Source organism: Danio aesculapii, chromosome 5, assembly GCF_903798145.1.
Source record: "Danio aesculapii chromosome 5, fDanAes4.1, whole genome shotgun sequence".
In the NCBI taxonomy this organism is placed as follows: domain Eukaryota; kingdom Metazoa; phylum Chordata; class Actinopteri; order Cypriniformes; family Danionidae; genus Danio; species Danio aesculapii.
In genome coordinates, this window is record NC_079439.1 from 60,934,382 (window position 1) to 60,958,541 (window position 24,160).

A 24,160-nucleotide genomic window follows, 5' to 3' on the forward strand; every position below is an offset into this window, starting at 1 on the left:
ATGGTTGTTGGTGCCAGACAGGCTGGCCTGAGTATTTCAGAAACTGCTGATCTGCTGGGATTTTCAAGCAACAACCATCTCCAGGGTTTACAGAGAATGGTCGGAAAAAGAGAAAATATCCAGTGAGCGGCAGTTCTGTGGGCGCAAATGCCTTGTTAATGCCAGAGGTCAGTGGAGAATGGCCAGACTGGTTTGAGCTGATGGAAAGGCAACAGTAACTCAAATAACCACTCGTTACAACCGAGGTATGCAGAAGAGCATCTCTGAACGCACAACACATCCAACCTTGAGGCGGATGGGCTACAGCAGCAGATAACCACACCGGGTGCCACATCTGTCAGTAAAGAATAGGAAACTGAGGCTACAATTCGCCCAGGCTCACCAAAATTGGACAACAGAAGATTGGAAAAACATTGCCTGATCTGATGAGTCTCCATTTCTGCTGCGACATTCGAATGGTACGGTCAGAATTTGGCATCAACAACATGAAAGCATGGATCCATCCTACCTTGTATCAACGGTTCAGGTTGTTGGTGGTGGTATAGTGGTATGGGGGACTGTCACAGCCTACCTGATTATTGTTGCTGTCCATGTCCATCCATTTATGACCATAGTGTATCCATCTTCTGATGGCTATACTTCCAGCAGGAAAACGCTCCACGTCATAAAGCAAATCATTTCAGACTGGTTTCTTGAACATGACAATGAGTTCACTGTACTCAAATGGCACCCAATAGAGCACCTTTGGGATGTGGTAGCATTATCGAGAGATTCGCATCGTCAAAATGGACCAAAATCTCTGAAGAATATTTCCAGTACCTTGTAGAATCTATGCCACGAAGGATTAAGGCAGTTCTGAAGGCAAAAGTGGGTCCAACCCGAGATTAGTAAGGTGTACCTAATAAAGTGGCCGGTGAGTGTACAGTGATGCTAGCATTTATTAATAGTTTTGTAAATATTATCATAGCCTACATACAGTACAGTAGACTTTACGACAGTATGGTTCAAAAACTCTGTTGTATTTACTATAAATTATTTTAGTATTTTTCATGTGGGATTGGACACCAAGCAGTTTTCAGTAAAGCTAGTAGGCTATTGTATTTTTATTTAAAATTTTGACAAATTCTTGGGAGTTCTTCCGGTCCGTCGCACACAAACCTCCAGCCCAAGAGATGGCGCTAGTGACACTTCTGAATCCATCACTGTGTATCTGCGAAGGAAGGACTGGGAGCTTAGGAAATAAACAAAAGACGAGTTCAGATTAATAAATGTTTTAAAGGCGAACCAAAACCTTTTAACCACGCGTTTGCAGTCTTTAGGTTGATTTGCACTAAAATAAATTCTAAATGGATATGAATTGCGACCTATCGCTGCGAGTGAGCGTCTTCTCCGAACAAGGAGGAAGAAAATACATGGAGGATTTAACGGAGGTGATCGTGGAGCTGGAACCCACCGACGATGAGCTGCAGGCGGCGGGACACGCTGATCCAAAGCCGGACCATGAGGCGGTCTCTGATAGTGAACCGCCAGACTGCTCAAACAGCCCTTTACCGGTGCTAATAACGTGGAGAAACCCGCTGTCGACCGAGGAAGCTGACGGTACGGATGAGCCTGGGACTCAACCGGCGGCGGCGGACAGCAGGAGATCGGTCGCCTTCTTCGCCGTGTTTGACGGACACGGAGGGCGAGAAGCTGCGCTGTTCGCTCGAGATCACCTCTGGGATTTTCTCAAGAAGCAGCGGGGATTCTGGTCTAAGGATTACCGGAAAGCTTGTTCGGCAATTCGGAAGGGCTTCGTCGCATGTCATCACGCGATGTGGAAAAAGCTTCGTAAGCCAATTCAACACTATCACACTCATGTCGATTCAACACCATTAAACTTAGGTCAATTCAACACTATTACACTCATGTCGATTCAACATCAATACACTAATGTCAACAAGCGTAACGTTTCCTGATGTTGTGGTTAGCTCCGATTGTGTTAACGTCATGATGTTTGATAATGTAATTTAACTCCAGGCAAGGTACAGCGACTGCAATCATGCATGTTAGAATCACTCTTAAGGCAAGATGGATTATGATAACATTGAGTTGGCGACTAAGTAAATTAGCTGTCAAGCTAGTACACTTTTTAAAATTGGGCGCCACTCAAACTACTTACTGGCGAAAAAAAAGACGGAGAAAAAATCGATCAGAAGGGTCGTTCTGCGCATGTGCGGAACATTTAGACTGGTATTTCCACAACACCCTGTCATTTCCATCACCACACATTTTTTTTTTTTAATTATTTAAAAAGTTCTTATGTCACATTAAAAATGTATTCACAATTTATGAGTTCGTGCTCTATTTAATATACAAATTCAATTTATTTATTTTCTAATAAGCTCTTTAGCAAATTAATGTGAGATTTTATAGTGCAACAGGTGTACAATTCAGCATTTGATCCTAAAGAACTAATTTATTTCATTGACAAATGTAGAATTATTGTTTACATTGTGGAAGGATTGGTTAAACTAGATACAAAAAGGATTTTAGTCTAATTTTGACTGCCAAAATAAATTTAATATTGAAATAAAAGCTTTTGTTGAGATGTGTTGGAAATGACATTTGTTAATTTCACGATGGAATTTTTTTTTTAAATATTAACAATTTCTCTTTCTATCTATGTTTGTCCTCTTACAGCTAGACAAATTGTTTTAAACTTATGAGGCTATGTTATGTTACTTTTGAACAAGTTTTTTACTCAGAAATTGAATAAGTTGAATAATTGCCCATATATATATATGGAAAATTATTTACATGCTGTTGGTTAAAGAGTAAAACTGTTTTATAAGTTTTGCAGAAATTTTCACACCTTTTATAGGAAATATGCAAATACATTATTATTATTATTATTATTGCAATATATATTATAATATAAATATCTACTTATCAAAGTTTAATTTAATGGAAGAAGTTCTCTATATAATGACCATAAATAAAGAGCATGTCACTGTAATGTGAATTAATGCAAGTATTGAATCAGTAAAACATATAATTGCAAGAGTAAATTGAGTTAAAGTTGGTTTTATATTTGCACATTCGCACATATCCCTAATAACATAATTTAATAAAAGGTATTATTTGCAAATTCTAACTAAACAAGGAGAACTAATATTAGCTGTCAATGACTATCAAAGAACAACAGTGTTCATAGTCAATTAAACAGTGCTAATGTTGTCTTGAAGTCATACTTTAATGCAGTTTTAGACGAAATATTCAAAGTAGCATGTCACAAGTTGTGACTGTTAAAAAATGAACAAAAGTGTGAATATAAAACCAACTTTACCATAATCAACATTAATAAAGGCATAGTTCACTTAAAAATGTAAATTTACTCATTATTTACTAAAGATTGGTTAAACTAGATACAAACATGATTTTAGTCTATTTTTGACTGCCAAAATTGATTTCATTTTGAAATAAAAGCAGTATATTGAGATGTGGTGGAAATGACATTTGTTCATTTCACGATGGAATTAAAAAAAAATATTAACAATTTCTCTTCCGATCTAAGTTTGTCCTCCTACAGATCATAAAACTAGACAAATTTCTAAAAGTGCACATAGTTGAATTATTGCCTATATATAGGTGTACATGGAAAATTATTAACATGCTGTTGGTTAAACAGCGGTACTGTTTCATAATTCTTGTAGAACTTTTCACATGGTAAGAGGAAATACATTATATATTATTATTGCAATGTATATTATAATATAAATATTTACTTATCAAAGTTTAATATAATGGCTGAAGTAATGGCCATAAATAAAGAGCTAGTCACTGTTATGAGAATTTCTGCAAGTATTAAATCAGCAAAACTTATAATTGCAAGATTAAATTGAGGTAAAGTTAGTTTTTCATTGGCACATTCCAAGGGCTTAGAATTGGCATGGACGGTAGGGTTGTGTCCCCACCAATATCCACCAATTACTGAAATGTCCCTACCAATAGTTTAATCAACCCTTAGTTACCTGCACGTGCATAAAGTCAAGTTTGCTATGAGTTCACTGTAATACTATTAACCAAGGCTATGCAATTATTCAAAATTCGCTTTCCATTTTGGCCTCCATGATTATGAGAAACTATAATCAGGATAAAACAGTTGAATTGCATCGCACACCTCTCTAAATTTCTCTGAATTGATACCTCTTTAAAGTCCGACTGCAATAAAATCATGTAAATTGACTTTTGCAGCATGAGACATCATTGTTATTTGCATTAAGTGTTTACTTAATTCATGTTTTTAAAAGCTCGAAACAGAGTTTGTGCTGTTTAATGCAGCTCTAAGGATGTATGTCCCCACCTATGACAAGAGCAAATCTACACCCTTGGCACATTCAGACATTCTCCTTAATATTGCAATTTCTTAAAAGTATTATTTGCAAAATCTAAATGGGGAAATCATATTAGCTGTCAATGACTATTAAAGAACAATACAGTCAATTAAACAGTGCTAATGTTGTTTTTTCAAGTCATACTTTAATGTAATTTTAGACTGAATATTCAAAGTAGCATACCACAAGTTGTCACTGTTAATAACAAACGAATGTGTGAAAATGAAACCCACTTTACCTCAATCAAGATTAATAAAGGGATAGTTCACCCAAAAATGAAAATTTACTCATTATTCACTAACCCTCATGTGGTTCCAAACCTTTATGAGTTTCTTTGTTATCATGATCATTAATGAAAGTATTTTGAAGAAAACTGAAAACCTGTAACCATTCACTTCTATAGAAGTAAAGATAAACATTACGGAAGTCAATGTTGGTTACATATTTCCAGCTTCAACAGAAGAAAGAAATTCTAACAGTTTTTTTTTTTTTCACAAGGGCGAGTCAATAATGACAGAAATTTCACTTTTAGGCAAACTATCCATTTAATAACGTTAATATTGACTTCTCATTGTGGCTTATTTTCTTGTGGTGATAATTTTCATCATAATGACTTCACTACTCATAACAGTTACTTTGTGATGTTGTATAATAAAGATAAATGTGCCTATAATTAGGCATGGGCTGGTATAAGTTTCTGACAGTATGATATCCTTGCATAAACATGTTATTGTTTCACAATATAGATATAAAATAAGTTCTTTTTAAATGTCTTAGTAAAAAAACAACATATTTTCCCTCATTGAACACAGTATAATTTATTTTAGGAATCATTTATTATATTTTGGAGCAGCAAATATGTCAGACTAAATAATTAAAATAAATCATTGACTTCTGCTCTCTTCATTAGTTTCAAAAACACAGATTTCTTTACAATACATGAAAAAAAAACACTTAACCTTTACATTTACATTAGGGACAGTTTAAAAGGTTTTTTTTGCGATTTTAATACCCTGACTTTGACTTCCTTGACTTCCTTTGACTACCTTGACTTCATCCCATGCCTACCTATTATAATCACTTGCTATTAAATAAAAATGAAAACTATGAGAACATATATATCTTCATGTACACACTAGTGACATCTGCTGGTCAAAACCGTGTAAATGCAAGAAAAGTGGGACACTAAGCAAAGTGGTTTTCATTCAAATGTAATCTCAATTATCATAAACTAAAATCAAAGATTAGTCTCTCGTTATTATGAAATGTTCGTTTAATATTATGTGAACATTTCTCAGAATATTTTTTTGTATGCAGCTGAGCCAGAAACAGCTTCAGTAGGGGTTTACCATATGTCTGTTTTTCAGCTGAATGGCCCAAGACTTTAACTGGTCTCCCCAGTACCTCGGGCACTACAGCCAGTGTGGTGGTCATCAGAGGGGACCATATGTTTGTGGCTCATGTTGGGGATTCATCTGTGGTTCTGGGCGTGAGAGAAGACCCCTCGGATAAGGTCATCAAAGCTGTGGAGGTCACTCAAGACCACAAGCCCGAACTCCCGAAAGAGAAGCAGAGAATTGAGGGACTGGGAGGCAGGTGAGAACGCAACACTTCAGTTTGAAGTCATCATAAATCAATCTCTTAAAGAGACAGTTCACCCAAAATGATGTTTCTGTCATTGTTTACTCGCCAATCACTTGTTCTAAACCTGTTTGTCTTTTTTCTGTTGAACACAGAAGATATTTTGAAGAATGTTTGAAATTTGATTTCTATAGTATGTTTTTTTTTCTTTTGTAAACACTCACTTTATTAGGTACACCTTGCTAGTACTGGGTTGAACCCCCTTTTGCCTTCAGAACTGCCTTAATCATTCATGGCATAGATTCAACAATCTACTGGAAATATTCTTCACAGATTTTGATCCATATTGACATGATAGCATCACACAGTTGCTGCAGATTTGTCATCTGCACATCCATGATGTAAATCTCCTGTTCCACCACATCCCAAAGGTGCACTATTGGATTGAGATCTGGTGACTGTGGAGGCCATTTGAGTACAGTAAACTCATTGCCATGTTCAAGAAACCAGTCTAAGATGATTCACGCTTTATGACAGGGTGCGTTATCCTGCTGGAAGTAGCCATCAGAAGATGGGTACACTGTGGTCAAATTGGGATGGACATGGTCAGCAACAATACTCAGGTACGCTGTGGCGTTGACATGATGCTCAATTGGTACTAATGGGCCCAAAGTGTGGCAAGAAAATATCCCCCACACCATTACACAACCACCACCAACCTGAACCGTTGATGCAAGGCAGGATAGATCCATGCCTTCATGTTGCTGATGCCAAATTCTAACCCTACCATCTGAATGTTGCAGCAGAAATCGAGACTCATCAGACCAGGCAATGTTTTTCCAATCTTCTATTGTCCAATTTTGGTGAGCCTGTGCAAATTGTAGCCTCACTTTCCTGTTCTTAGCTGACAGGAGTGGCACCTTCTGTGCTCTTCTGCTGCTGTAGCCCATCCGCCTCAAGGTTTGACGTGTTGTGCATTCAGAGATGCTCTTCTGCATACCTCGGTTGTAACAAGTGATTGAGTTACTGTTGCCTTTCTATCAGCTCAAACCAGTCTGGCCATTCTCTTCTGACCTCTGACATCAATAAGGCATTTGCGCCCACAGAACTGCCGCTCACTGGATATTTTCTCTTTTTCCGACCATTCTCTGTAAACCCTAGAGATGGTTGTGCGTGAAATTTCCAGTAGATCAGCAGTTTCTGAAATACTCAGACCAGCCAGTCTGGCACCAACAACCATGCAACGTTTAAAGTCACTTAAATCAACTTTCATCCCCATTCTGATGCTCAGTTTGAACTGCAGCAGATCGTCTTGACCATGTCTACATGCCTAAATGCATTGAGTTGCTGCCATGTGATTGACTGAGTAGAAATTTGCGTTAAGCAGTTCTACAGGTGTACCTAATAAAGTGGCCGGTGAGTGTATTTCTCAGTGCTTTGAGTACTGGTATTTTTTTGTATATTGCATTAAGTTGCAAACACTCAAGAGTGAGTAAATAAAGAGTGAATTTTCAATTTTGGTGAACTATCCCTGTAACATGCAGTTGTAAAACACATCAGCTTGCCACCAGATATTTTAGAGGCTTAGTTAATTAATATTTGTTTTGTGTTTGACTGTAGTGTGGTGAAGAAGTCTGGTGTGAACCGTGTGGTGTGGAAACGGCCTAGGCTAAGTCACAATGGACCAGTCAGGAGAAGCACCCCAATCGATCAGATCCCCTTCCTTGCTGTCGCCAGGGCTCTTGGTAAACACTCTATTACACTGTCACTCAGAAATATTAAATATGGAGTATTAAGTGATCTGTACTGATTTTAGTTAAGTTTAGCAAACTCAAAAATTAAATTCAGCCATCTTTTACTCACTCTTCACTTGTTCCAAAGTGGGTGTTGGTGTCAAACACTAACCTACCACAGCCATATCACATTGCAGCCCAAGACTCTGCAGCCTGGTTACTCACTGAATTCAAGCAGGCCTGCGCCTGGTCAGTACCTGCGTGGGAGACCACATGGCAAAACTATGTTGCTCACGGAGGTGGTGTTAGTGAGGCCAACAGGGGGCGCTCAACCTGCGGTCTGTGTGAGTCCTAATGCCCCAGTATAGTGAAAGGGACGCTATACTGTCAGTGAGTGATGTCTTTCAGATGGGACATTAAACCGAGGTCCTGACACTCTGTGGTTAAAAACCATGGCACTTCTCGTAAAGAGCAGAGGTGTAACCCTGGTAATAACAGTCACAAGCACTTAACATATACATACTGAATCAATCAGAACCACAATATTAGCCAAAGTATAAACGGGGGCACTCGAGAAAAACCTGATCTCGTATCCTTCCTAATGTTCATTGACCAGGCGGGAACCTTGGTCTCATCTATCTCCGAGCTCAGGGTTCTCTCTCGGGACAGCAAGCCAAATCTGCTATTGTAGTCGAACATTATCTAAGTGTGAACTCTTGAAATGTGTATTTAATTGTGTTTTTTTTACTTGTAACCGCTCCATGTAGCTTGTACTGTATATGGTTAACTCTTTATATTCTCATATCGCGTCTAAAACTACATTGAAAATGTGCCACGTGCCACTTTGTTTTTGGATTTAAACGCGTCTGTGAGCTCGCGATCCTCTGCTGTTTGTTCGTTGCTATGGCCAACATCTGCTGTTCCTACACACTTGCGCCGGTCAAGGTTCAAAATAGTTCAGCTTTTGTCGCTGTGTGGATTAATACTGAATGTGTGTCATGGTTAAGAAGAGAGCATACGCTCGTGTTTAACTGCATTGCTTTAATGCACTCCTGCATTGGGCTCACACATATACTCTGTACTCTTGGCTACAACAGAAATGTTGATAAGGTGCGGTGGGCATTTCTCTTTGTCTCACACTGAACGCAGTCAACCAATCACAACAGACTGGGTCATTGGGCCAATCAGCACAGATTAGCATCGCGCTAAGGAGGAGTTTGAGAACAAATGAATTGCTGAACAAATCATATGGGATTCATTGGGATAATTAGGTAAAAATAAATGCATATTGCAAGACAATGAAAGTGTTTTTTTACCTTGCATGTATATCAGGCTGTTGTTGGAGACCCCAAAACCAAAATATGACCTTTTATAATGCATAATAGGGGCTTTTTAAGTAAGGACATAAAAATGTGCAGGACAGGGGGTCCCGAGGACTCCAGTTGGGAACCACTGGCTTAAGTGTACCTCTACACTTTAAAGTAGAGATGGAATTACCATTTTTTTTTTCAGCATTTTGGTTTTTACTGATGATGAACAGTAATTTCTCTGATAATTACAGTAGATGTGTCTGTGCAGGTGATCTATGGAGTTATGACTTCTACAGTGGGGAATTTGTGGTGTCTCCTGAACCTGACACCAGTGTGGTGACCCTGGACCCAAGAAGGCATCGTTATATCATCGTTGGCAGTGATGGCCTTTGGAACATGGTGCCACCGCAAGAGGCAGTAACTGTGTGCCAAAGCCACGATGAGGCTGTGGTATGAGCAGATTATTTTCTAACTACACAATATACTGTAGTGATACACCAATATTGATAAAAAAAAAAAGATCAAAAGACTAGACTTAGAACCCACAAAAAGGAATAGTGACGCTATCAAAACTTCTTACAACTATTACTTTTTGTATCTCTTACAGTTTTCTTTAAAGTACTGTGACTTCTTTAACCCATCTCTCCATAACCCTATTTAACAATGCTGTGGCTAAATAAATACCCATTTGTTTTTTTCTTTGGAATCGTACACTTTTTCCATAAAATGAGGGATGGAAAGTAAGCTTATGACTGGCTCTTAGGTAGGCTATGTCAGACATGCTTTTGCTATTCTTTTTGTTACAATACGTTAGACGTTAATGTTGTATTACTTTATTACTTATTTATTTGTTTATTTATTTATTTTTGAAAGGACACATCACAGCACATCCCATCACTTAAAGCATGGGTCACCAACCTCGGTCCTGGAGGCCAGTGTCCCTGGACAGTTTTGATTCAGCACTCCTGCCTTGCCAAGTTTCAAGAATTCCTAGCAAGACTTACTTGATTAGCTTGTTCAGGTGTGTTTGATTAGCTAAACTCTGCAGGACACTGATCTTCCAGGAACAAGTTTGGTGACACATATGCTGCGTCCCGATTCGCATACTATCCGTCCTAAATAGTATTTGAAAATAGAATTCGTATAATCCAAATCATAGTATGTTAAAAAGTACCCGAATGGTTTACTATTTCCAGTAAAAAAAAAATTTAAGTGTAGCACCGTCCATACTCTAATCATTAATATTGCCCAGAGTACATTGCGTGTTGGACGTGAATTTGATTAGAACTACAAACATGGGTAAAAAGTGTAAATAAACTACAAACATGATGGACATGCGAGACCAACCGTCAAGTAGAGAAGCTTCGGTAAAGATGTTTGTACGACTGTTAATTAATATCTAGCCAACTGGAAAGTATTTAAATTGTGTTGTCTGTGTTATATTTTATTTGCAACAACAATACTGAACTTGTATAAAGACGTGTTTGGACATTAACGTCTGAACGCATAATTATCCAAAGACCTGAGGAGATTTCTCTGCATGAAAGACTCGTGAATGGCATATTATCTAGCTGCTGCTTCTTCAATAAAGTTGGAAATTAAACATGACAGAAATGTTGATAATGTATGGATGATTGACAGGGCTCGTAACCAAGCAATATAACGATCTGTTTACGAGGAAGTAGTATGTCCCAAAACTTGCATACTCTTCTGTTACACACTCAAAAGTATAAACATTTCCTTCACAAAAAATACATACTTTTAGGGTGTAGTATAAGCAAAGAGCATAGAATCACCAAGAGGCGACAATCAAGTGCGATTTGGGAAACGGCCACTAGATGGCTATTTTGGAATGAAAATTCCAATTGAATAGAGCAACAGCATATTATAACTCTGTAAAATAAACTATTAAAAGTGCTGATGATTGTGATCGGAAGTGTTGTATTGTCGTCTTTCAGGTTGTATCTCAGCTTTAATGCACTTTTAAAATAAATAAATATAAAACAAAGCAGCTGCTTGCCATCGCGACAGCAATAAGATCCAATGGACAGCCGACCGCTTTCACTTCAAAATGGCGGAATCCGGGACTGTTGCTGGGCGCCGCTGTTGCAATGGAACGTTCTATTGAGTGTCGCCTCTTGGTCAATCTAAGCTCTTTGGTATAAGCAAAGACTATAGAATACAGAAGACATGTCACTTGTATACTTTTGAATGGGGAAAAGTGTAACTGTCATGATGGCGATTGAAGCCCCACCTTCTAGTACAGGAGCCAATAAGCGATCGCTATATGGCGAATAAAGCCCACCTTCTATTACAGGAGCCAATCAGCGATCACTATAGAATGACAACTCTCCGAGGGAGGGGCTCGGAGCAGACATGAGTTTCTGCAGATTTTGTGTGATACGAACATTTGAAACTAAATGAAATGAAACTAAGTAAATGAAATGAAACTAAATAGACTAAATGTAGTTTAATTTTATTGGTTATTAGTAATATGTAATTGTAAGCTTGGCAAGTAGTTTTGGAGAATTTTAAAGTTTCCCCATTCAAACAGAATGCCTGAGCAAACTGCCCGAGAGAGGCGTTTCAAAGATGGCTGCAGAGTGAAATTACTTGCCTTAAAGGGACTTTGGTATAAGTATGCGAATTGGGTCGCAGCAAAAGCTTTTTTCCAGGGTCATTCTTCAGTCTTCAGCTCCATGTTTGTAGCTGTTCTTCCTATGGAGGATTAAAAAGTAAATGACATATTTTAAAAGTAATTAGGGCAAAAGCAACAACAATAATGGGACGGGTCACTTCAGATTTAGTTGGTGATATAAAATATGTAATTTAATTGCGAGTTCATCAAGCAGTTTTCGAGATTTCAGGAATCTCCCATTCATTTAGGTAGGACTTTGGTCTTGGATGAACTCCCCGAAGGGGTTGCAAATATGGCCGCCCAATGAACAGACTTTCCTTGAATGGGACTTTAGTATATTGCATTGTTTGATATATAAAATGAGATGTTAAAAAATATCCTCTGATTGAGTGTTAGAAGACATCAGATTTTCCCATGTGTTGATTGGTGCGTCTCTATAATATACTGCGCTAACCTCTCACAGCCACTTTTTTTATTTATTAGTGTGTGTTTTGCCCTACAGGCACCTTTTGGGATGTCTGTTGCACGTCGGTTGGGTTGCCATGCGTTGATGCGATGGCGCCAGCGGATGCTTCGTGCCGACAACACCAGTGTCATAGTTATTGCGCTTCCTGAGCCTGGCAAACCCCACTTACCTATGCACAGAGACGAGGTCATACTCAGCCTAGCAGAAGGTCCACACTGTGATCCAGCAACAGGATCCCGCTCCAACACGCCGCTAATCAAGGTAAAGTCAAGAAGAGAAGCCTAAACATCTACAAGAAAATACACTTCTGGAGTTTTGAGGAAAGAAAATTGTTATCTTTAATGTTCTGCTTGGTGCTATCAGTACCACAAAAATAACAATACCACAATCGCAATACCAAAGTTTCAGTTGCAAATACTAATACCAGTAAAATTTGATGGTTCCTGATCTAATTTAAAACGTAACTTTTTTTTATTTGGCTACCATTTCTTTTAAGAAACAAGTCACCATTAACTGTTAAGTTGCAGAAAAAAACAGGCACTCACATTGGTGTATGTCACGTTTTATAATTTAACTTAAAGCACACATTTAACAACATTGTAAACATATTTTATATTCCTTAACTGTTCATTCCATAAGTAATCTTTTAAATGTAACAGTATAACAGTGTAAAGCAAACTTGCTTTTGTAGTGGCAATAACTATAAACGGTATTTAGATATTTTTTTTTATTTATATACGCTTTAGAAAAAGCAGCGATGAAAAGAGTAATGAAAAATCATGTTCAAGTAAATACCATTATTTCCAATACAAGTGGTGCAAGTAGAGTTAAAGTATTTTTTCTAAATACTACTCAAATTATGAGTAAAAAGTAGCTCCTCTAAAACTACCCGACCAGTAAAATTAAAATGGTCGTGCCCAACTGAGCCTGGTTTCTCTCAAGGTTTTTTTTCTTCACTTCCGCCATTAGTGAAGTTTTTTTTCCCTCTCCGCTGTTGCCACTGGCTTGCATGGTTCGGGATCTGTAGAGCTGCGTATCGTTGGATTTGCCCTTCAATATTTGGACTCTCAGTAGTGATTATTAAACCACACTGAACTGAGCTCAACTGAACTAAACTTAAACACTACAAACTGAACTACACTGTTCCTATTTACTATGACCTTTTATATGAAGCTGCTTTGACACAATCTACATTGTATAAGCGCTATACAAATAAAGGTGAATTGAATTGAATTGAATAGTAGAGATTATTACAGTACGCTGTGAAAATACTCCACCGTATACCCTGCTAATTAAAAATGTAGCTTACATCAGTGTTATTTTCTTTTAAGGGTGTTTCTAAGTTTAAGTTAAATTATTTGCAAATTATGCACTGTATTTAAAGGTGCTGTATGTAAGTTTTTGACTCTTCTAAAGCATAAAAATACCATAATATGTCTGAAGAAATTCAACATTCTTGTTTATCTGAAGAACTAAAATCAGAAAAACTGATCTGAAATTCTGTGTTGAAAATGTGCGTTATGTGCCGGAACGGTTGTCTTTGTTTTGGTTCTTTTAACTCACCCAATGCCAGTTTAGCCAATTCTATTTCAGCACCTTGCCTTGGTGGAAAACAGCGTTTTTCATTCATTCAGTTAGGAAGGCTCTCAAAGTATACATTCATGACCGAAATGCGACCTCCGTTGGACAGTAGCAAAATCTGAAATGAAACGCAGATTCAGAGTTCCACATGAGGTTATTAATTAGCAAATAATTAGAAATGTAAACATGGGTGAGCAGGTTACATTGTAACTGCGTGTCCTAACAACATGCTACATGATGAAATTTGCAGTGATAAGCAGTTGGGCGGTTTGCACCAGACAAAACACGACAGAAATTTAAGTACAGCCATTCAGAAGCACAGAATAGTACACTCGCTGCACTCCAATGAAATGGTTATGTTTATAATCTAATTAATACTTATTAAAACTCTTTAACATTATTGAATATAAATGCTGAATCACTGATGTGCTGGCTTGCACTAAAGTTCCATTTCAAATGGTTTATTTTATTTTCAAGATCTGAAGTGAACTATCTGCTGCTGCTTTCAATAGTATAGCAATACATGTCATGTAAAATGGCAATCAAACTCACATTATACGCATTTATTACTGTATGAGGTGTACCTGAGGAGTTCATTGTCATTATGTTGTTCAGCTGCAAGAAATAATGAAATGATGTACAAAAGCTTGCACATCACTTTTAATTGGGTCCTCAGCCAAAACGCAAAAAGTACAAAATATATATTCGAAAGCAGCAACACCAAAGCTCCAAAAATGCAAATTTATAAAATTAAAAAAGGCTGACACAAAGCGTGTAACATTTCGAGCACACGACTCTTCATCAGGCAACGTTCATCCCAGTAAGGTGCTCCTTTTTGTACACTTCCGGATCACATGATCTCCCACTATCTCACAACAAGAAAAAAAAAAAAAAAAAAACACATTATAAATTATACAACTTTGATATTCAAAGCGAAAATACAAAAATAAACCATAATATTGCATCATAAATTATAAAAACAGAATATAACAAGGAAATACAACAAAATATAGCCTAAAAACCTTTACCCAAACACCTAATTAAACAATTATTAGAGAAAAGGACGAATGTCACACTACTCATTTAAACCTTTTGGAGACAATGTATCTAGAGTGAAAATCCAAAGGCTTCACGTCGTAACAGCAATTTGTTAAGACCCCCCCCCCCCCCCAACTTTAATCCCTATCTATTGTAGAGTGAAGACAATGTCTCATAACTGAGAAATGTTGGGCACCAGGACTTCTAGGATCATGATGTCGAATAGCGCATTGATGTTCAGAAATGTGAATTTTGAAAGGCCTACTCGTCTTACCAACATTACATAAAGCTGCAAGATATACAAACCGTTTCTATAAATTTCTCCTTTTAAATGGAAAATATTCTTTCTATCGGGTGCCGATGCTTTTAATGTTATGTTGTTAATCGCATTATGCACTATAACATGAAAAGGACAACTCATGTAAACACCTTACTCCTAATATTGTTTTATTCAGATTAAGGTAAATAATTCGATTACTAATGTCTATGTACACATAGTCACTGATGCAAGGTATGTGACGTGAGGTAGGTACAGCGACCACTCGACAAGTATAAATCAGCTTTAAGGCTGCAAAATTATCCACAACCTAATCAAATTATATATAGCTAAATTAATAGGGTATATGCAGAGCTAGTGTTTCTTCCCATACTGATAAACTTCAGGTGAACGGGTAATGTGACTTTTTCCATTTTATACGGTTTCTTTACAGCATAGATGTTGTAATGTAATTAAAATACAATCAGTTAAATAGACTTTGGCATTCATTTAGTGTCTCAAGCGTAAAGTATACTGTGGTAAAATAAATGTTCATATTTTAAAGACATGATGGGGAAAATGTAATTTAATGCAGTGCTTCTTGTACAATCTGAGACCCACTTTATATCGTGTATGTCTCATCCAGTGGAGAACATTTTGTAATGCAAATAGTTCACCGGAAGCGCTTAACCCAGGTTACTGAAAAATTAAAAGTCCTTTAGCATACTTCCGCATATACCCTATTTATTTAGCAACTCTATTTGCTGACTTCTTCTTCATCACAGTTTTGTAATGACAGTTACTTTGAGTCGCCCCCTGTTGTTTCAAATGGTGAGCGCATCAAGTATGAAAGCCTTCACAACACTATCCTGCAACTTCAAGCGGAACAAAACAGGAGTTCATGATCTGCTTGAACTTCAAAGATTTCTAAACGCTGTCCAGAATCAGCTTTTGGATAAGTTTTTTTTTTTGCAGAGTTCCTCCTCTTGTTAGCCACACTTTGGCTCCATGCCTCCTTATCTTCTCACTCTCGCTCTTTTCGTCTCCTCCGTTCCCGATCGAGGCCTCCATTGTCAGAGCAGTTCCGATGGAAGCCATGGCTCTGTGTTTGTTTGGCCCCGGTGGCTCCTCCAGCTGCTCACGGCTGTTTTGCTTTTGGCTTGGAGAGCTGGAGAGTGGACAGATGTTTGTGTTTTTAATCCTTTTAAGTGGAGTGGATTTGAGGTTTAGGGAGGCCGCTTTGATCGCTTTTCCTGTTTGCTCTTCTGGTGCTGTTATGATTTTGATAGAGGGGAAATGAAAAATACTGAATGGGGCAAGAGAATGCAAAAAGAGCAGACATGATGCATTTCCCCTGTTGTAAAGTAGTGAGGAAGACCAGACTTCAGACGCTTTGTTGATCGTTGTTTGCAGTTTTAATCTTTTCTTTTTTTTTTTTTTTTTTTTCTTTTTTTTTTTACATTTATTTACTTTATCTTTTTGTAAGCTGATTTTTTTATTTAGTCTTTCTTTAATTTAAGAATTTACAGACAGCTATTATTGTTATGGCTATATGTATTTTGGATTTATTATAATGCAATATTATGATTTTTGTTATCTTTAGATTGCTTTTAGATTAACTTTGCAGTCTTCTAATGATTGAAGGTTAAAGCACATTGCTATAAGTAATATTTAGCAAGTCTATCTTAAAATTTTCCATCCTGTGATGCCTAAATTAAGTTTATGAAGCATAAACTTAAGCATATATAAGTACACCCCTCACAAATTTTTCTTTGAATAGGAAGCTATACAATATTATATTGCTTATACATTAGATTAGGCAGTACTGAAGCCAAATCTGGAGCTTATCTAATGAACTAACATTCGATAACAGTCCAAAAACTAGTACAGCCAAATTTATATGTTATAGAAAAATATTAAATACAAATTTTAAAAACAGGAAAAAAAAAGAAAAATTTAGTTGAAATTTTGTAGGTTGTATTTTTTTTGCAATATTTAGCTTGCATTTAATTGTATTATCTTTCAATTTCTAAATATATTTGGTCACTAAAATATAATTTTAATAAATATATCTGTTTAATAAATCTGTTTTGTTTAAATGCACGAAAATACATTGCCTATATTCACTGAGAAATGGATAAAAATATTCATTTTCAAAATTGGATGTACTCAGTTATGCTGAGCGCTGTACATATAACTATATACAACATACATAAATACATTAATTTTATACATAATAATGAATTGTAACAATGAATGTTTTTTTTTAATTTCAGATATTTGTTAATTTATCTCACAGACAGACACACGGGCACAACTGTGAAATCCTATATGAGATTTTAAAGTGCAGTATCCAGACTTTACAGACTTCAGCTTGCAACAATGTTTCTTTTTATTAGGGGTGTTAAAAATCTAGTGTTTTTGAGTGTGAAAACTTTCTCATCAGCAAGGAGAGGCTACCCAATGGCCCTAAAGATGGCAGACACAACAAACAGGAAAATCCAATGCTTGAAACCTGAGAATATTTGATTTAGATTATGAGGGGTAGCATTCTGAAAAATAAAAACATTTTGCATTATTTATGTAATCTTATGTAAAACATTGTGTATGTATGTACAGCTTGAAGGTTACATTTAAAGGCTTAACTAGGTTCATTAGGTTAACTAGGCAGATTAGGGTAATTAGGCAAGTTATTGTATAACAATGATTTGTAGACTATCGAAAAGAAAAAAAAAGCTTAAAGAGGCTAATAATTTTGACCTTAAAAGGGTTTTAAAAAATTTAACAGTACATGAAAATGCTGAAATTCTTCCTACACAAAAACAGCAATGAAATATTCAAACACAAAACTGAATATCTTTATTGCAGAAAAATAAAAAACCCTGAACAAGACATCCAAAACACTAATATTAATTCCAATTTCAAAAGCACAGTGAATGAGAAAACCTCCATTACACTCAACCACCTCATTGCTCATGTCAAGAGATATTACAAGGAGAAATCTCTAGTTTTCAACAGGGAAAGTGTAAAAAGAAAAAGAAACTGGGGTTTATATATATATATATATATATATATATATATATATATATATATATATATATATATATATATATATATATATATATATATACAGTTGAAGTCAGAATTAATAGCCCCCCCTTTGAATTTTTTTTCTCTTTTAAATATTTCCCAAATGATGTTTAATAGAGCAAGGACATTTTCACAGTATGTCTAGTAATATTTTTTCTTCTGGAGAAAGATTTATTTGTTTTATTTCGGCTAAAATAAAAGCAGTTTTTAATAAAAAAAAAAAAAAAAACATTTTAAGGTCAAAATTATTAGCCCCTTTAAGCTATATTTGTTTTCAATAGTCTACAGAACAAACCATCATCATACAATAACTTGCCTAATTACCCAAACCTGCCTAGTTGACCTAGTTAAGCCTTTAAATGTCACTTTAAGCTGTATAGAAGTGTCTTGAAAAATATCTAGTTTATTAGTTGCTTATTATTCAGGGGCACTAATAATTCTGAGTTCAACTGTGTGTGTGTGTGTATGTGTGTATATATATTTATATAGTGCTTTATCTTTGACCCTCTTCAGACTCCAGATCCAGACCTGTCTTCAGCCAGCAGTGAGTCTTTACCAGCACTGGAGAGGAGGAACGGCCTGTCAGGAGTGAGTCTCTGCGCTGAAGCCCCGCTAGAGGAAAACCTTCCTTACATTGAGCACGCCGATAAAACCGCCTTGACTGTGTGTCCCAGCGAGGGCAAGCGGACCCCAGACACTCCCCTGTCTTCTCCGGTGGGCAAGAGGCCCAGACGAAGCCCCCTCACCCCCAGCAGCTCCCGCAAGAGGACTACCGAACGCTCCGTCCCCAAACGCAACACCACCAAGAGTCAAAAACGGACTCCCAGCGTCTCCATACTGCAGCACCGCAAAGCAGCGCTCTGCGTCTGCTGAACACAAACTCAACCTACATTCTGCTCTCAGAGCTTCTGCATGATCACAAGAGTAAATAACTGTTAGCGTTTTTGTCCCTGTTTTGACTGTATGCCACTGTTTCTGTTTGTAGAGTAAGGTTGTGTTGTTGATTTTTCTTTTTGTCATGTGTTTTCATTGCGTTATTCTTTCCTTTCTATTTTAGTGGTGTGAATCTGAGAGTAAAATGTTTTACCATTTGATTTTATGGTTATTAAAAAAAACACACAGATCAGTCTTTGAAAGGAATATCGATTTTAAAAGAGGTATTTAATCTTTGAGATTTTTAAATTATTCAAGTCTATCTTTTAAATATCATGAAGTGCTTGTACAGATTTTGAGAAAATGACCAAACAGTTGTACAAGATATATTTTTATACTTGTTATATTTTTCAAAATACCCACATCTATTTTCCCCCATGCCAATATACTTAATTTCTTTGTGTATTAAATATTCATACCAGTATTTATCAGCATTGTCCTGTCAGGTTTGAGTTTAATTAATATCTCAGAATAAGTTGAGGCATATCTCTGATCATTAAACTACAGAGCAGATGTATTTATTTTTTTGATAAAACCTTTGTAAACGGTGAGGACTGCATGTTCTGTTACACTCTTTGGTTTGATTTTGACTATGATGGGCTCCACGTTTTTCATGTGTATTTTAATATTGTGTTATTTAATATCAAAAACTGTCTGATGTAAAACGGATAACATCTTCCAACACCAGTTCCAGAGCTATAATGTGATTGTAAGGTGATGTACAGCACATTTCTAGCAGGATGTTTGTTACCCTGTGTTTGTCTTTTGAAGGAGATTTTTCCAATAAACGGTCAAGATGGCTATGAATGTGTTTTTATTTTTAGAGGTGAATTTCACTATTTACTATAGTGGCAGGGTTGGTTTGAGTACTTCATGTGGTGTTGCCTATATGGCAGTAAGAGTTTGTTGGATTTAAATACATAGTTTTATTTTATTTAAAGATACAAAAAAATCTAATTACATATCTGTATATATATATATATATATATATATATATATATATATATATATATATATATATATATATATATATATATACATACATATACGTATACATATACACACACACACATGTATGTGTGTATATGTATATGTATATATATATATATATATATATATATATATATATATATATATATATATATATATATATATATATACATACATACATACATACATACATCGTATATTAACATATTTCTAAACGTAACTCATATCTAATAGCTGATTTCTTTTATTTTTGCCATGATGACAGTAAATATTTTACTAGATATTTTTCAAGACACTTCTATACAGCTTAAAGTGACATTTAAAGGCTTAACTAGGTTCATTAGGTTAACTAGGCAGGTTAGGGTAATTAGGCAAGTTATTGTATAACGATGATTTGTTCAGTAGACTATCGAAAAAATATATAGCTTAAAGGGGCTAATAATTTTGACCTTAAATTTTTTTTTTTTTATTAAAAACTACTTTTATTCTAGCCAAAATAAAACAAATAAATCTTTCTCCAGAAGAAAAAAATATTATCCGACATACTGTGAAAATTTCCTTGCTCTGTTAAACATTATGTGGGAAATATTTAAAAAAGAAAAAAAATTCAAAGGGGGTCTAGCATGCATCTATAAAACCCAGTTTCTTTTTTTTTTTTACACAGCTTAAACAGGATGGTCATGCTGGTTTTAGTTGGTCATTTTTCAGCCTGACCAGCAAAGACCAGCCTGGAAATGGCCAAAACCGCTCTAAAACCAGATTGCTTGACCAGCTATAACCACCATCTTAGGCTGGTTTAAGCTGTTGTATTTCAGCAGGGAAATGTTTAAATTCAAATTGAGACTATCGTTTATGTATCGTTTATTTACTATTATTACCATTATTTTTTCTTAAAGTGGACCCAAACACGTTTAACTGACGATACAAATCGAACCAAAACTTCTCGACAAATTTACACAATTCAATTCAGTTTAGTTCAATTCAATTCAATTTAAAATTACTTTATTGCCATGACTATAAATGATACAATATTGCCAATTTTTGAAATTTGAGGACAAATATAAAACTACAGCAAAATAACAAAATAAAAGAATAGAAACAAAATATCATAATAAACAATAAACAATGTTTCGTCTTCTTTTCCACAAAATCTGGAATTAGAATATCAACATAATTAAAAAAAAATTGATTAGCAGGATATATATTTAAACAATATTTTGAAGTAACTAACTTCTTTAGTCTTATTAGGAAGAAAATATTTATGAGGCAAAAATCGTATGTTTTCGAGTGTGGTGGCAATTTCCATTCAACGTCACTTTGTTTAACAACCACTAGGTGGCGGTCAATACTAGGAGATTAGCCTGTGTTGGATTTGTAGGCGTCTACAGTAGGCTGAAACCACACCTTTTCTAGCGGCTAATCTCGGAGTTTGAGTGATGGTGACACACACCTGACAGCAGCTAAACCCACACCCTCCATAATGGTGCTAAACTGACAAGAAAACACTTCTGGTCTGCTGCTCCTCTTGACTGAAGAGTGTGCGTGAGTGTGAATGTTTCACTTTGCTATTCTACATGGGGGAAATTGATGGAAAATGTCCCCAGGTGTCTGACGGAAAAATATTTTAGGACTTCATCAAATGGAAAACATATTTAAGGGATAGTTCACCCAAAGATGAAATTTACTCACTATTTACTCATCCTCGACTTGTTGGGTTGCTTCATTCATTTTTTTTTTGAAGAAAGGTGAAAACCAGTAACCATTGACATCCATAGAAACACAAATATATAGGAGTCAGTTGTTTCCAGCTTTCTTAACAATTCCTTTATTTGTTTTCAGCATGAGAAATAAAGTCAAACGGGTTTGGAACAAGCGAACAGTGAGTATAAACGATGATAGAATTTTCAGTTTTGGGTGAACTGTCTGTCCCTATACAGAACATTAACATTTTGCCCCCACAAAAATAAAGGTTTGGGAAAATAGATAGTAGATAGAGATATTCTATCTGTCCATATAAACAAATATTTCCTAAGCAGATTTCTTTTTAATTTGCATCCAATTATCCATTCTGCAGACCACTTTTACATTCATCATTATTATTTCAGGATTTTTATGTACTCATATATGCTAGCATGTTCAACAAAACCTGAGAATACTTTCTAAGAGACCTCTGTGAACAGTATGATTTGTTGAAAACAGGGACACCATCAACTTTGAAGGATTCACAAAACGGATGCTATTTAATTATTAAAAAAGCACTTCAATTAAAAGCATATTCATAATTAAAAAGAAGGATTCAAACTATTCATTAATTTTTTTTTTTTTTTTATTTGGGATATCAATATTTGTATATATATATATATATATATATATTTAGTTGAAGTCAGAATAATTAGCTCCCCTTGGATTTTTTTTCTTTTTTTAAATATTTCCCAAATTATGTTTAACAGGCCAAGAAATTTTTACAGTATGTTTGATAATAATTTTTTTATCTGGAGAAATTATTAGCCCTTTTAAGCTATATATTTTTTCTGATAGTCTAAAGAACAAACTATCTTTATACGATAACTTGCCTAATTACCCTAACCTGCCTAGTCAACCTAATTAACCTAGTTAAGCTTTTAACTTAACTTTTTTTTTTTTTTTACTTTTTGTCACTTTAAGCTGTATAGAAGTGTCTTGAAAAATATCTAGTCAAATATTATTTACTGTCATCATGGCAAAGATAAAATAAATCAGTTAGGAATGTGTTGAAAAAAATCTTCTCTCCGTTAAACAGAAATTGGGGAAAAAATAAACAATAAACAAGGGGGCTAATAATTCTGACTTCAACTATATATATATATATATATATATATATATATATATATATATATATATATATATATATATATATATATATATATATATATATGCCTTAATCCTTCGTGGCATAGATTCAACAAGGTACTGGAAATATTCCTCTGAGGTTTTGGTCCATTTTGACATGATAGCATCACGCAGTTGCTGCAGATTTGCCGGCTGCACATCTGTGATGCGAATCTCCCGTTCTACCACATCCCAAACTTGCTCTATTGGATTGAGCTCTGGTGACTGTGGAGGCCATTTGAGTACAGTGAACTCATTGATTTGTTCTAGAAACCAGTCTGAGATGATTCGCGCTTTATGACATGGTGCGTTATCTTGCTGGAAGTAGCCATCAGAAAATGGGTGCACTGTGTTCATAAAGGGATGAACATGGTCAGAATAAATGCTTAGGTAGGCTGTGGCTTGACACGATGCTCAGTTGGTACTAATGGGCCCAAAGTGTGCCAAGAAAATATCCTCCACACCATTACACCACCACCAAATCCTGAATCGTTGATACAAGGCAGGATGAATCCACATTTTCATGTTGACGCCAAATTCTGACCCTACCAGACGAATGTGGCACCAGAAATCGAGACTCATCAGATCAGGCAACATTTCTCCAATCTTCTATTGTCCAATTTTGGTAAGCTTGTGCGAATTTCATAGTTTCCAGTTGTTACCTGACAGGAGTGGCACCCAGTGTGGTCTTTTGCTGCTGTAGCTCATCCGCCTCAGGGTTGGACGTGTTGAGCATTTAGAGTTGCTCATCTGCATACTTCGGTTGTAACGAGTGGTTATTTGAGTTACTGTTGCCTTTCTATTTATATAATTTATATTTATATGGACGGATAGAATAGGTCTTACTGCTTACTATTTTCCCTAACCTTTATTTTTGGGGAAAAAAATTGTTCTGTAGGGATAATTCAGCCAAAACTGAAAATTCTGTCATTTGACATTTCATCATAAGTAGCAAAATGTATTCATTTGTAAATATTTATTTGTTTATTTCAGTAATAAATTGTGGAGAACTGCAGAGTAATAGGAGATTCACTGTCTCTCCCACTGCAATAGGATGTGTTTATGTGCGGACGGTTATTCTGATGGTGTTATGATAAGAAATAGAGTTCACATTACCAGGCTGCCATGATATTATGAGGAATTACATATAAAGAGAAGTTGATTGAATTGTGTGCTTTAGTGCACTTAATGTCGCAGTATATACCACATTACAGCACTTCCTCGCTGGATTGAGTCTCAATGTCGGATGGTTATCTGATTTACATCGGCTGACCTGATGGACAATGGTGCAAAGTGAAGA

At 35.8% G+C, this 24,160-nt stretch overlaps 1 protein-coding gene across 1 annotated transcript; it reads left to right on the forward strand.

Moving 5' to 3' along the window:
* The first annotated feature begins 1,195 nt into the window (after nt 1–1,195).
* ppm1db (protein phosphatase, Mg2+/Mn2+ dependent, 1Db) lies at nt 1,196–19,797 on the forward strand. The gene is made up of 6 exons (XM_056458608.1): nt 1,196–1,830; nt 5,744–5,972; nt 7,578–7,702; nt 9,269–9,450; nt 12,141–12,365; nt 18,583–19,797. The coding sequence occupies exons 1-6, from the start codon at nt 1,347–1,349 to the stop codon at nt 18,940–18,942; spliced, it is 1,605 nt and encodes a 534-aa protein (XP_056314583.1). The 5' UTR covers nt 1,196–1,346; the 3' UTR covers nt 18,943–19,797.
* The last annotated feature ends 4,363 nt before the right edge of the window (nt 19,798–24,160 follow it).

What these genes read in the sequence shown, in the direction of transcription:
- ppm1db (XM_056458608.1), top strand. Translation starts at nt 1,347, where the DNA reads ATGGATATGAATTGCGACCTATCGCTGCGAGTGAGCGTCTTCTCCGAA. An exon ending in CGCGATGTGGAAAAAGCTTC is followed by an intron (nt 1,831 to 5,743) that starts GTAAGCCAATTC and finishes TCTGTTTTTCAG; the next exon opens with CTGAATGGCCCAAGACTTTA. An exon ending in AAAGCCACGATGAGGCTGTG is followed by an intron (nt 9,451 to 12,140) that starts GTATGAGCAGAT and finishes TTTGCCCTACAG; the next exon opens with GCACCTTTTGGGATGTCTGT.